At 34.7% G+C, this 14,777-nt stretch overlaps 1 protein-coding gene across 1 annotated transcript in view; it reads left to right on the top strand.

Moving 5' to 3' along the window:
- The window catches only part of LOC117321874, a 61,894-nt gene that overhangs the window by 16,684 nt on the left and 30,433 nt on the right, over positions 1–14,777 (top strand). The window contains exons 2-19 of the mRNA XM_033876480.1: positions 1,221–1,313; positions 2,122–2,280; positions 3,226–3,345; positions 3,953–4,069; positions 4,561–4,662; positions 5,116–5,238; positions 5,885–6,158; positions 7,234–7,339; positions 8,459–8,660; positions 9,102–9,261; positions 10,127–10,253; positions 10,568–10,865; positions 11,276–11,380; positions 12,087–12,175; positions 13,297–13,435; positions 13,780–13,924; positions 14,197–14,306; positions 14,570–14,740. Of these exons, the coding sequence (XP_033732371.1) occupies positions 1,244–1,313; positions 2,122–2,280; positions 3,226–3,345; positions 3,953–4,069; positions 4,561–4,662; positions 5,116–5,238; positions 5,885–6,158; positions 7,234–7,339; positions 8,459–8,660; positions 9,102–9,261; positions 10,127–10,253; positions 10,568–10,865; positions 11,276–11,380; positions 12,087–12,175; positions 13,297–13,435; positions 13,780–13,924; positions 14,197–14,306; positions 14,570–14,740 (2,617 nt within the window). The 5' untranslated portion in view covers positions 1,221–1,243. The remainder of the gene's footprint in view (positions 1–1,220; positions 1,314–2,121; positions 2,281–3,225; positions 3,346–3,952; positions 4,070–4,560; positions 4,663–5,115; positions 5,239–5,884; positions 6,159–7,233; positions 7,340–8,458; positions 8,661–9,101; positions 9,262–10,126; positions 10,254–10,567; positions 10,866–11,275; positions 11,381–12,086; positions 12,176–13,296; positions 13,436–13,779; positions 13,925–14,196; positions 14,307–14,569; positions 14,741–14,777) is intronic.

Raw genomic sequence — 14,777 nt, 5'->3', positions numbered from 1 at the left:
TCATTGTTGGGTATTTTAATAAAACCCCTGGTATGTCTGTTATACTAAATAACATACATATTTTGAAGGCCATTTTGTCCCAGCTGCAGATTTAGAGCAAGATCGTTTGATAGATATCGTAACATTTGGCATTGATAATTTCACGCCCTAAGAGGTTTATTGTTATGTCACTAGAACACAGGGACATTCAGTCTAAAGAAACAATGGGCATATATACTAATGGCAAGAAATAAAAAAAAAAAGGATCGTCACTAGCGATGAAAGTTCAAAATAAGCTGAAGCAATAAAGAATGATGTGATATATAATTGATTTAAATACAAATCTAACCAAACATATCAATTTTTATATACACATTATTTTAATTCTTAAGTGCATAGCAATTTCAGAGTAATGAAATCACAAATTTATTTCAGATCGTCTCTTCTTCCCTGAATAGGTTTAAATAATCAGATTATACAGATTAAAACTTATGAAAGCTGCTGTCCTTTATTCCATTATCCAAATTTATTGTTGATAGTACAAACCTACATTTAATTGGCTAATTACAAGCAGCCATGTCCCAGTCGACTCTCTGTATGGCGATATGTACATAATTATAGTCATGTGTATATTCATCACGTTGTCGGCCTGTTATCTGGTGTATAGCACCAGTTCAATATACTCTGGAACGTCGTTTTTCATTGGCTGTGCCAGTCAGAAATCGGTTGTTACGTCATTATATATGTTATGGACAATAACGTAACTTCATGAAAATTGCGAATTATAAAACACGTAAACTTATCGTCAAGGCTCGCAAAAATAAAATTTTGAAGACTCCTAAAATCTCATTTGAAATGACAACAAATATTCCAAGATCCTGTATACATAGCTATATACACTTAATATTGCCATGATAACGCTAAACAGCATTTGGGCTTCATGAGTCAAGACACTCTTGATGACGGCACGGTCAGTCTTCATCTTAAGGTCAGACACAGAAAATTAAGTTGGCCATTAATTACAATATACCTTGATTTTTTTCATCTTAGCAGTTCAGTTGCATATGCTAAAGCTGTACAAGAGAAGACTCCCTAAGGGACTTCTCAGTATGTTGACACTTTCAACACCGACACAAAAGGGACAGTTTTGATTGACCGATACTCCACGGACTCCTTGCCGATCACAAATGTTGTCCAAAGTTATGTATGTATTGATAACTGAATTCCTCTTTTTTATCTAGACTGTTGACCGGACACCCATACGATGGAGACCCGGACCATCAGCGTCACCTATATCTCCGCCTTGCTACTGCTGTTAGTGGCAAGTGTAACTAGTAAGTAAAATCTTTTACACTGACTGCCTGTAAGACAGATCATAATGATGTCACAATAAATATGTAAGAATCCTAAACCATCAAATTTACCTGTCGTATATAGAAATGTATTAATCTTTTCTTTAATTTGTCATCCATAGTATCAAAAATATTAATTATTTGATAAACAGAATCATACATTCGTGACTATGTCATATTGAGTTTATCATTACAATATAACAAAATCACCATTATAAGATCCTTTCGCACTTTGTTCTGTATGGTCATGTTACTATCAGGTTACCTTTAATGTTGGAAAAATACCATAGACGCTGTTAGATTGCTAAGGTACCATGGAACGTGAAATACTTGTTGCGGCTAGACAATATCAATATACTAAGCCTAATGTTATACATTTGTTAACAGCTTTTGATGGAGTTATTTGTATTACCTTTTATTTTGGGTAAAATCACAGACGCTCTTTAATTGCCAAGGTAACATTGAATTTGAATTGCTCTTTGTTTCTTGACGCCATGAATACATTACGCCTGATGTTAGACATTTGCGAACAGCTGGTGAATGTGTTATTTAACGCTGTCATTAGTGTTGATGCTGGCAAGGGATATCTAAACGGAATTCATCTATATGTACATATATATGTGTAGTAGATTCGGATAGCATATATCGTGGCAGTTGATAATGCTATTTATCTTGAAGTACTTGGCTCAGTGACACAATATGAAAAAATACATGTTTGCGTTGTTGATTCCTCCGAATTGAATTGCTCGCCACAAGTACGATTAGTCTAATGTCTCATATATATTTACAGACGCAGTCGAACTGAACGACACTTGCTCTTTTCACGGATACCATACTTGCGACCCTAACGCTGATTGTATCGAAACGCTGGATGTGTTTGACAGCTGTCAATGCAAAGATGGATACGAGGGGGACGGTTACCGAGGGACAAACCACACAGGCTGCTCAAGTAAATATACTATATACCTATAGAATAGTAACATAAAACAAATAGAATATAGAAAAATGCAAATTGCATGCAAATTGCATGCAAATTGCACGTGCTATTCATGGAAATTTCATAGAAAACAAAAACAAAGCAAAAATAAATCAATCAAAATCACAAAAATGCATTTTGAGAATGGATCTTAACCAGGATGTAAGGCGGACGTCGTCGTCGATGCAGTAAAAGACGCTTACTCTACTGGAACAAGCGGTCGTACACTCCGGGTACTTCTAGGGTCTCCATGTAAATCAATATTGATATTCTTAAAATGCATACCGTCGTTTCACATATAACTTTGCCCTGGTTTCTTAAAAAAGGATTTGCCTATTGCATTCAGGAACGTAATTAAAGAATGATAAAGGACGAGGCTATTTCAGTATATTGAAATTAACAATCACAACATGTTTTGGATTCATAAGAAGAAATGGTATTTTGGGCTCGCTGGGAAGAAGTGCAGTGAGTTATTGTTATTCCTCCGGCGTCGACGCCGTCAGCAGACTGCTTAGTTTAAGTCTTAATAAAACACTATTGCGTCAATACTATGCTTAGCTTAGGTATTCGACGTAAGTTCCATATGGCCAGATCTTTCCATTGGTACTATTGCCAGGTTGAACCCATGGAAGCTTCGGGACAAAGCTTGTCGGCGAAGGTAGTAATGGGTTGGATCATGGATATGGGCATTTCAGCTGCATAGTCCAATAGCTAGTTTTTGTGGCTGTGCGGTTGATTGTCGTGTCTGTGTACCGAAGTTAAGCAACGTCGAGCGTGGTCAGCACCGCCCCGTTGTTCCCCCTGTGCACGTGACATTTGGACCTGCTGAACCTGAAAGTGACCTTTAATCTACTTTAAAAAAAACTAATTCCGAATTTCAACTCGTTTGTCTTCAGACAACTCTTGTTAATATTGCAGCTACAAATGTCACATGTAATGGAAACAAAGACTGCCTGGAGTACAACGCCGATTGTATTGACAATATATGTCAATGTAGACCTGGATTTGAGATGAACGTCACAACAAAGATTTGTACAGGTAAATAGGAAAACTCCAATTTGCTTCGAAAGTGGTTAAGTTACTCAAAACATAATTTTAATTGATACAGTCTATAAAACTATGTTTTTTTTGTTTTTTTTTGTTTTTGTTTTTTAAATTATCTGTGATAATCTTAAACATACATCTAGGAATTTTGACAGCTTCAGACTCTCAATGAATCTGAAGACGCCTTCTCTATAGAGTCATCTGGTCTTTTTCTCCTTTTCAAGTATCTCTTTCCAAATCCTAATTTTGTTCATATTTTGCCATTGTGTTATTGACTTTGAGTTTGAAATATGATTCGCGTTATTATGTCGTCATTCTACTTGTCATTGGATGCAATTTACATATTACAGTTTTTGCTATACTTCTCATGTTAAATGATTATCCAATAGATCTAGTGTTATTAATTAAACAGACATTTCTTGTTTTAAATAATATACGAATCTTAACCTATAATATATATACATTATGTCCTCTTTATCGTAATTCTGTTATACAAAATCATTCGCGACAAATACTGTCATACGTAATGGTAATGACAAGGGACGTCAAAGGTGTTGTATTGCATTACAATTGTTGATGTGATCATAAATGTATTATGTAGATATTGATGAGTGTAAGCTGAATCGCTGTGATCCACACGCAAACTGTGACAACACACCCGGCTCCTTTGTATGTACGTGTCAAGCTTTATATGAGGGGGACGGATTTTCGTGCAAAAGTAAGTATATTTGTACAACTGAAGCATTCCATAACATGCCAATTTCAATTTGTTCTGTTGTCGATAGGCTTCCTGACATTGTTTCATTAAGATCGTTATTGTTCCAAAACTAATACCAAAGTTATGAACTACATGATCATCGGATATGAACACTTAACTATTTCGAAATCCAAACATTCTTCTCATGATAGCATCCTTTTTATTATCATTAACGTTTTTACGCACGAAACACATAAGTACGTGTGACTTCCTATTTAAAGATAAAATATATCACTCACTTTTGCTATTTCACGGCTGCTAAGATTTTTTGTTTTGATTGGGGGGGGGGGGGGGGGGGATTCTGACATAATTTTGTTAAACGGATATAATATCTCGAAATCCTATGGAATATATTTAATGAAAAACTGATTACAAAACATATATCATCATGCAATTTTTCTCCAACACAAATATTTAAGGAAACATCTCTTGACATGGTCTAATTATTACAGAAATATGTCGAGTGGACAACCACTGTCACAAAAACGGTCACTGTATCCTGAAAGAGTGTGTTTGTGATGACGGCTACAGCGGCGACGGTACCAACTGTACAGGTAAACAGTTACTTATATATATATAAATGTAAGGGAGTATAAGGTCACTAGCTGAGACCTTTTTGCCTAGTGGTGATGTTTGCCTTTAGAACGGAAAGACGCTAGTTTGAAGCCCGGCACAGGCAGGGTATTTTTCATTGCTACTTCCTTTTATGGATTTGGTGCAATTCCAAGTAAAAACCACAACACTCCATTATTCTATAAGATTTGTTGAACTAGAAACTCTAAAATATTTGCTTACAACAAATGGTATTTTTATTAATAGACTTATCTATCGAGATTTTTTTTCAGTATATTAAACCTATGACAAGGTGAATTGAGGTGGAAAGATCAGTTACAATTATCACAAAATAACTGTGTAATGAAGTTTATTTATATTCATTTTCATTAAGCTAGATGCTTAATTCACAATCTGTGCCAATCAGTTATATGTCTTTCTTACATTCCCTCCAGATGTTAATGAATGTGAAACCGGGGATGAAAACTGTCATTTGAATGCTGATTGTACAAACACTGACGGCTCCTTCGAATGTTCCTGTAAATCGGGTTACGAGGGCAACGGGTTGTCTTGTAAAGGTATGTTTGTCAATAAGAGTATGAATTGATCATTCTAAAATTACTCTAATAAGACTTTTGAGTTAAACGCATAGAATCTAAGATATATCCTCACTGAAAGATCAACTGCTTTAATGGATAGAATTATGAATTATATGTTGGAAATTGGTAAGTACATAAATGTACTTGTTAAGTACGATAAGAATGAGTTGTTGGAAAACGGAAACCAATCATCGTCACAGATATCATTAATAACGTTTATGAGAATGAAAGCAGGTTATAAGAGATATTCTTTAAGATCATTTATTTAACATGAGAGTCGTTCCCCAGAGCACTGGATAAATATTGTTTACATTTATATCAAAGACCCAATGATTTTAACTAACACAGGAGGAACAAAAGTTGTTCATATTTTCTTAATGTAGAATATAAATGAATACATTGGAATTAAAATATTATCATCTACCATATTCATGGATTTTAAAAAATTACTTTTGACCAATTATTTGCCATATTCAATTAAGAAATATCATGCTGATGCTGGTCTTATTTGTGTTAAGATCATTTCTATCCTATTCCAGAGGCAAATTAAGAGATTTGATAAATTCGCAAGTATAATACTGGCTGTATAATCTATTTTTATCAAAATGTTTTTCATCCTCTCCAGTGGTCCCACTTACATGTGATGAGATTCTGCAGAAAAATCCAACTGCCCAAACAGGGATGTTCCTTATAGACCCAGATGGCACAGGACTCTTGCCTGCCATCGAAGTCAAGTGTGACATGCGCTCAGACAACATCGGTGTCACAATTATAAATGTCAAGGTTGCCTCCAAGCTTGTAACGGCTAGCAGTCCTGACTTTAACATTGAATACACAGCTCCCATTGAACAAATTAAAAAACTGACTAACATATCTGGATATTGTTACCAAGAAATGACGTAAGTACGATTATAGACTAGCGGTTTGTTACATTGTTTGTAGAAGTACGAGTAATGTGATGAGAAAGAGTACAAAAAATACCCTGCCATCGCTGGGGCTCGCATTTGCGACCTCTCACTCTTAAGGTAGACATAAAAAAGCTATAGAATATTTCAAGCTTGTCTAAGCTAGTAAGGAGACCTCTACTCCACTTTTACAATAGAAAGTAACACATATAATGCATGGAACCTACATATTATTGTCTATGTTTGGTTTTAATGCATTTTGTATGCATTATATAATGATATCAATTTAAGCTTCTGCTAAACACATGTTAAAGGGTTACACATGAGGCTAACAAATAAATACATATAGCACATTTCAATATGAATTAAAAAAAATATATATATATAGAGCAGCAGTTTTATATAGATGTTTCAGTGATGGTCAAATGTTTGTTTGTATATATATAGAAGAGAAGCCATGGTAATTTCAGAATAATTCTGAACAAGAGTTAAATTGTAACAAAGAAGATGCCTTTTAGCTTCAAACACTTCGTATCTTAGATGTTGTATAATCAAAAATCTATAAACATCAATACGAGTGTGTCAACCAAAGTGTCCGCGCAAACAGTGTATAAAAGAGCTAATGATATCCTTTATTGACTAATTCACTAAGCGTCGGATGAGAATTGGAGAAATATATTTTCAAGTTCGTTTTCAATGATTCTGTAATATGTACGTGTATGTTAGACAGGTACGATAGTGGAGAAATAGCTGTAGATTGCATAATTTACGAGAAACTCCTGGTTCATAATTAAACCCATGTCGATGTGTAGTAAATATGCTAACAGCTGTTATTTGATTGGTCTGCAATAAGCCCATCTCTGATTAAAATTGAGGTATTCCCCAGGGGTTATTACTGAAACGGGGTTACAAAATAAATCATTATGTAAAATAGATTTCATATTTACTGATAAATTTTGTAATTAGGGTTTCTTCCACAAGTGTTTTTAGTGTTTGTTAAGAGCAAAGAAAGGTGAGAATACGGGCTCGTTTGACTATATGAGTTCATGAACCTGATTTTACCTTGCAGTGCCAAATGTCGTTGGAAGGCAAAGATGCTGGGAAATAATACTTACTGGGTTGACGGCAATGGCGATACACAGAGAACGTGGGCTGGATCAACTATAGACGGGATGGTAACGAAACTTCGATATTAGTCAATGTTCTCAAAATAACAAAATATTGCTATGGCTACACGTACCTGCAGATGAAACGACACCAACCTTATTTGGATTGAATGTAAAATACGAAATAATGTAGTAGACGAAGTGTCTTTCGTTGGTTAAAAACACGATAGGAACATAAGAACATAAAACTAACACAGGGATATGCATGTATAAAGATTTTTTTTTTGGAAAACATAGTTGCGGAATTTATATCTCAATTCACGGAGAGTAATACATAGACTTTACCAACATATGAAAAAACATCGCACAACATTTGAAGGAAGTTGACCTAGATATGTATGGCGGTGTCGTTGATGAAGTAGAAAACGTTTGCTCTCCTGAACACCAGGTCCTACTGCCCTTGTAGGTTTTCAATGGTCTACATGCAAATCCAAATTGATGTTCATATTTGACACCTTTTGTGACGAAATTAAGGTTTCGTAGTTATATTCGTATTCTTTGTTGTTTTTCTTTTGCTACATACAATGAAAATCAAGGTATCGAGACCTTCACGGAACATGAATTTCATCCTTAACATATATTATTGCATTCAAAATATCTGCCATCGAGACTAAAACATTCAAGAATGCAATTCCACCTCGATGAGGTACTGCTTTCTTATATATACATTTATATAATGGAAGGTTATTATCATACCTTACTTATTAAGTCAGCTGACGTCAGTGATATTTCAGGATTTCGTTCATTTATTTAAACAATTTGATTATCAAGAAATTAGGCATAGGGAGAAGGCTTGTATTGACATGGCCTGCTGCCCAATTTCAGTTAAATCATATGATTTATTAGCATATTTCAAGAACCATATTGATGTAACAAATATATGGAAATTGAAATTGCGCAATTGCTTCGGCAAGACCTCTAACGATATGTAAATGAAAGACTGTTCCACTTTATAATATTAAAATGCCAAGTCTTTGTACTTTGTGTGTATAATGGAAACATTATCACATGATAGTTGTAAAGCCATGAATACTTTTTCCATACAATGTTTATCACTGTACTTGTCAGACATGGATATTAAGGCATTAAGCTCTAAGTCCATAAATTTACCATTTTATATGTGTGCAGTGTCCATGTGGACAATTGGAAGGCTACTGTACCAACCGTGGATCCCACTGTAACTGCGACGGTACTGTCAGTATGGTAGAGGATACTGGTAAAATGCTCGATCGTTCCTTGATGCCGATACGCTCGGTCCATATTGAATTACGAGACTCGAAGAAGTTCACAACAAAAATAGGTGCAGTTGTGTGTGGCCCGAAGCCTTTCGGTTAGTACTTTGTAGCATTATGTTTTCGTTTTTCTGCTTTTGCTTTGTAAAGAGTGGAGCTTTGACAAATTGAAATTCAGATTTCTTTTTTGATTCCTGAAAAGTGAAATGATAATGGCATACACACTGATGTCAATATGCAGATATTCTCCGATACTTGCGGAATATAATTCAAGTGTTTGACTTAACTTCATCATATGGAAAACAGCATAATCATATCATTAATCCGTCCATATTGGTAAAAAGCAGTTTGTATAACATGTTTTAAACACATTTTTGATTAAGGGTATAGCTCATGTGCATAAAACATAACCATTACTAAACTGTGTTTATTTCTCGTCTACCTTTTTAATATTATTATATCAGAAGTAATTTTCAGGACTCGAAGGACAATATACAAACTGTAAAATGCATTATCTGACTTCACACTGTTTTATAAAGATATAATGAAGGATTGCGATGAAGGAAAGATGAAATTGGGATTGGAAAAGAGCGGTCCATACCATATAGATATTGACGGTCCGGACGGTGATGGCGCTCCTGTCCTAGTCCACTGTGATATGGAGACCTATCCACATGTCGGTGTTACTGTCGTACCAACGTAAGTATCCCAATAATGTTGTACCAACGTAAGTGAACCAATTATGTTGTACCAACGTAAGTATCCCAATAATGTTGTACCAACGTAAGTGAACCAATCATGTTGTACCAACGTAAGTATCCCAATAATGTTGTACCAACGTAAGTAAACCAATAATGTCGTATCAACGTAAGTATCACAATAATGTTGTACCAACGTAAGTAAACCAATAATGTCGTACCAACGTAAATTTCTCAATAATGTTGTACCAACGAAAATAACGCAATAATACCGTACTAACGTAACTGACCAAATAATGATGTACTAAGTTACCAAATATTGTTTCTTCTGTATAAATAACAAAATATTGTATTACCATCATAAGTAACCAAATATTGCCATACCATCATAAGTAACCGAATATTGTCTTACCACAAAAAGAAACATTCGTAACCAATTAATATTGCACCAACATAAGTATCCCTTTATTGCCTTACAAACATAAGAAATCAAATATTATTTTACCAACGTTAGTAACCGAAAAATAATGTATCAACTCAGCTATAGGAACGCTCAATATGACTAATTATTATATATACAACGCGATATAATCAAAATGCACAGTAACGACACTCAAAATTTCGTTAAAACCAACAATAGAAATATAAAAACTATGTAATGAATGATGTCATCAATACACCAAGTACCATGGAAGAGAAATTATTACAGTAACATTGTTGGATAATACAACGGTTACACTCAATATATGCCCATCAGGATTTATTAAAATTTTAACGAATATGATACGTGCGATATAGTCACGACATGATACGTATCTTTATTATATATTTGATGCTGACTGTGTGACCTGATGTTTTCACTATAGAATCGTACTCCCTCAACCAACTGGTCCAGGATTCAACCCTGTAACATACACAGTGGAGGATAAAGTTGTTCAGAAGATCGTTGATTTCTCAAACTTCTGTGTACAAGAGGCGACATACAACTGTATGGTATGTGCTGTAATTGGTATATCACTTATTATACTGTTTATTGTGGTATTTATCATTCCTTACATCCTTGAAAACAAGGCGTTTTATTCGTTTGTTAAAGACGTATGCATTTAAACCAAAGAGAAAAGAATGTTTATTCACATTGTGTTGATCGCTTGACTAGTTGATCTTCATAAACAATGATGCGTAATGTAATAATTTAGGAAAGATTCGATATTTTACTTATCGAATTATCTCTTACCTAACCACAAAGATGTTATCACATATTGCAACAATGAAAGATGATACATGAATTTTTATGTATTTTTTTTCAGAATTCTGATTTAAAAGGCTTTTATTTCACAAATATGAAAGATGAGAGAAGGGATTTTTTCCCTGGTGGTTTAGGAGAGACTGGAATGTGTCCATGTGGTTTGTTGTCAAGGTGTGCCGACCCAAATCAGTCATGTAACTGTAACGTAAAAGATGGAGAAGCCAGGATGGATTTTGGTGCTGAATTCGATAAAAACAATTTGCCAATTACAGGAATGCATTTTGGAGACATAGGAACATCAAGTAACCAGAACGCCTCGTACACTCTGTCTTCACTAAAATGCAGTCAACAGGAATTTTGTGAGTTTCTGCATACGTTATTGACACATTTATAAAATAACCACTTCTTGAAAATCCCTTAAATTTCAACAAATAATGAAAATCAACAAAGAACCATCTCAAATTATAACGTCGGCTTCAGTTGAAGCCAATAGAGAGTACTTTAAGACTAACACTGTAATGTGCCTTAACCAGAATTCGACCAAGATTTGCATGGCGGGTATCGTTAATGAAGCGAAAGTCGTAAATCGTCCAGGAAAACCTAATCATACTCTCCTCGTACTTGTTGAAGTGTCTCCACATCAGTCTTTTTCGATTTTGAGTTAAAATCACGGTTTCGTTATTTTTCGGTATTTTCTGCCTTTTTTGGATTTATTTGCATTGTAATATATTGCCCAAGTAACTAACACATCATTGTTATTATGTCTCAGCATTTGAGTTGAGCTGCGAGGCGTATCTAAGGGACCGAGGAATGGACTACAGTTACGTTTACATGGTGGACGCTGATGGACCAGAAAATAGGAACGGAGATCCAGGTAATATATAAATCAATATTATGATATTTACTGAGGCATAAAATTGTCATACTCTTTTTCATTTATCGAGGGCTATTTGCCTTCTTGTGTTGATTATATTATAGTTCTCTGCATATTTGCATGATTGTCACCTTGATATTTTAAGATTCCAAAGGTGTGAAAAATCTGATGCGACGTTTAGGTAAACGACATTGGCCTAAACAAAAGTGTCAATATTAATGGGCAAATTCCATAACCTCGTTTTGCAATCATTTGTGTAAGTTTGGTGCCTTGGATGATGTTGTAAGAGCTTATAATCTTTTATAGATTATGTAACATTGTATCAGCTCATAACGTAAAAGTATGACGTCGCTAGTTTGTAACATCGATTTTGATTGACTGAGACAGCGGGTGATAATCTCTAAGAGAAAATAGCAATTACAGGGATTGCGTATAGAAATCATAGATTATAATTGAGAATTGACGTGAGTATAATTATTGTGTTATCGGGAAAAACTGGAGTGTACTCTCATAACAATCCGCTTCGCATGTTCAAATTCCGAACCACCGCCAATATTTATGAGAATTGAGACATACACTAAACCTCGAGGAACTACTTAATTGAATAAAGAAATAAACACAAGCAGATGTTAGAAATAGCTTTTATTGTCCTGTTAGATTCAGTCAACGCCATCTATTAAACATTTCTTTTATGTAAACTTCACAGATGATGTTCCGCCATTCCCCGTGGAGTGTCTTATGTACACCAATCCGCCACACTCTGTGACCGTAGTACATCACGAATCGGAAGGCTCGGTACGTAAAAAGGCTGAAAAGGGAATGATTAATAATGACGTACAATGAACAGGCTTGGAGAAGGAACTCCGGATATAGTTAATGTCAATTCGCGTTACTAGGATGCTGGTGCAGAACATACTTTATGGCAATTCGAATTTCTCTTATCAAAAGCGTTAATTTCTTCTATTATATAATATAATTCTCCAATAAGGAATCAATTTGGAAAGGACCAGTATTGGTTTAGCCTGTTATCTAATCCATGTATTTATATATGTTAATGTAATTGTACATACATGTATTACTTGATAATAAAATATTTTGTAATGAAATAACATCAATGCATCAACCATCTCAACAGCAGCCCGTCATTAATATAATCATCACAAGTATGAAATATTCTAAGATCGATGTATCCCAATATTACATATTTGTAGTCAAAATAAGACATTTTTTCACGTGCTAGATATATCATCTAAGCCTGTTCTGAGGCGTGAGACAATAACTATCATAAATAAATATATATATAAATAAGCAGTGAAGTATGTACTGTTCTTGACCGTATATGACGCCTTATGAAAATAAACAAATATCGATTAAATATGCTTACTATCAAGCATAAAGTAGGCTTGAAGTGAATGTATGATTCATGCCAATGGCATTTTATAGCCTTTTTTGGATAATTTTATCCGTGGTTTAATAAAACTAGACTGACCCTATGTCTTAAGACTATCGAAATAATATATAAAAGTTCATCATTTTGGTCTCCACAATATGTCTTGATTCTCACTTTCAAAATAAGCAAAGATAGTACAGTATTCAACTGAAGGATTCTTTACAAATAACTGGAGGGCGGTAGGACAGTGTAAAATAAAACTGACGTTTAGTATAGCATGTCCAATAATGATGTCGACTTCAACAGTGATGAGTGAGAATAATCAGAATTACATACTTAGATGAAGAAGTTGGCTATCGAATAGCGACTAGTCCATCTGACCCATATTCTACAAGATTGGGTTGAACTTACCCTGCACATGAAAATATCTAAATATGTTTTCAAAACAATGAATTTTTTTCGTTAACCATTTTTTTTGTTAAACATGTATTTATGTATTTCATATTGTTTTTTTGTGTGTGTACAGATTCAGGTAAATGGTGCCCTGTCATTCGTGTATCGCATGGTTAGCAACGCACAGTTACATAAGCTGATTGCTCGTGCAGTTTATTGTACTCAAGCTGTAACATACACGTGTAAGGCTGTTGGGCCTATCCACGACGCAGGTAAATATACATGTTTATAACACACAGTTTTTATTTTCTTGTTTTTCAATACTACATTTTATCAATTAAAAATCAATATCATAAAATGTTACAAAAAAGTCAGATAATGTAAATATCTCTTATAACGCTTTTCATTGGTTTTCATTGGCATGTGTTTTGGTGCATTGCATTGCGTAGATTATTTCAAGGAAACACTCAAATGCATTATTTACTCAAAACAAAAATATTTATCGTCCTGTGGAATGCAAGCAATTTTTACAGATTTTGCAACATGATTTGTTTAAGTATTGAAGATTTGGTAACAGGCTTTTCGAATTAATATTCTAAACTTCTAAATTGTACAGCTGGTGACTCCATTATTTCCTGGATTGGACTTGACGGCGAGAGACATGAATACTTACACGGTCAAGATGGCAGCAGTTGCCATTGCAGCATGACGAACACTTGTGAGGGACCAGGAGTGTGTAATTGTGACGGCAGCTCATCCACGTACGTATACACTACCATTAATGAAGGCATTAGTTTGAGTTATACAAATTAGTTGAGTTATAGTAAAATAGTTAAGTACGAACGAAGTAATACATAAGGACAAATAAAAACTCGACAACACGTCTTTAGCGTTTTCGTCGCATCTCTGCGATTCCTCAGCCTGAAAGCGCTAAAGACTTGTTGTCAAGTTTTTCCCGTCATATAATGATATCAGATTATATATCTAATATGATATGATTCATGCATTCATTTAAATGTTGCTTTCTTTGTAGGTCAGATTCTGGCAGCTTATTCAACAAAAAACATTTACCTGCGATTAACTTCACCTTTGCCGATCCCCAAAGCAGCAATGATCTGAGCCTCGGACCACTTAAGTGTTTCGGTATGTGTACGTTATAAGTGTTAATATGTTTCTTGTTAACATGTCTGCAGGTTCCGTAGTCTTAACCTCGGTTTTCTGACATTGAGTTGCGCGTTACGTCTTTAGTGCTCATTATTGTTGCATTTGTGCAAAAGTCTCTGTAAATTATCTTATACTTGTTGTTATCATTAGTTATTCGGTACATGTACAAAAAATCGATGATGGTGTTAAGAAAAAAATGAAGCTTTACCCGCGTATATTTTACTGATGTATTTGTGTTGCAGAGTTACGTCCTACATGCAGTGATCTACTCCTTGCCAGACAAAATCGTGAACCTAGTGAGGTCTTCATCCCAACAGACACCCCATACACGGTTGACCCAGATGGCGCCGATGGAGAAGAACCTTTTGTCGTTTTTTGCAAATTTCCACAGACAATCATATCTATATCCCCAGGTTAGATTTTTGTCTTAATAAAGTGTAATATAGAGTT

This window comes from Pecten maximus, chromosome 2 (assembly GCF_902652985.1).
Source record: "Pecten maximus chromosome 2, xPecMax1.1, whole genome shotgun sequence".
NCBI lineage: Eukaryota > Metazoa > Mollusca > Bivalvia > Pectinida > Pectinidae > Pecten > Pecten maximus.
The sequence above is the reverse complement of the archived record's forward strand: the minus strand, read 5'-3'. Positions and strand labels throughout refer to the sequence as shown.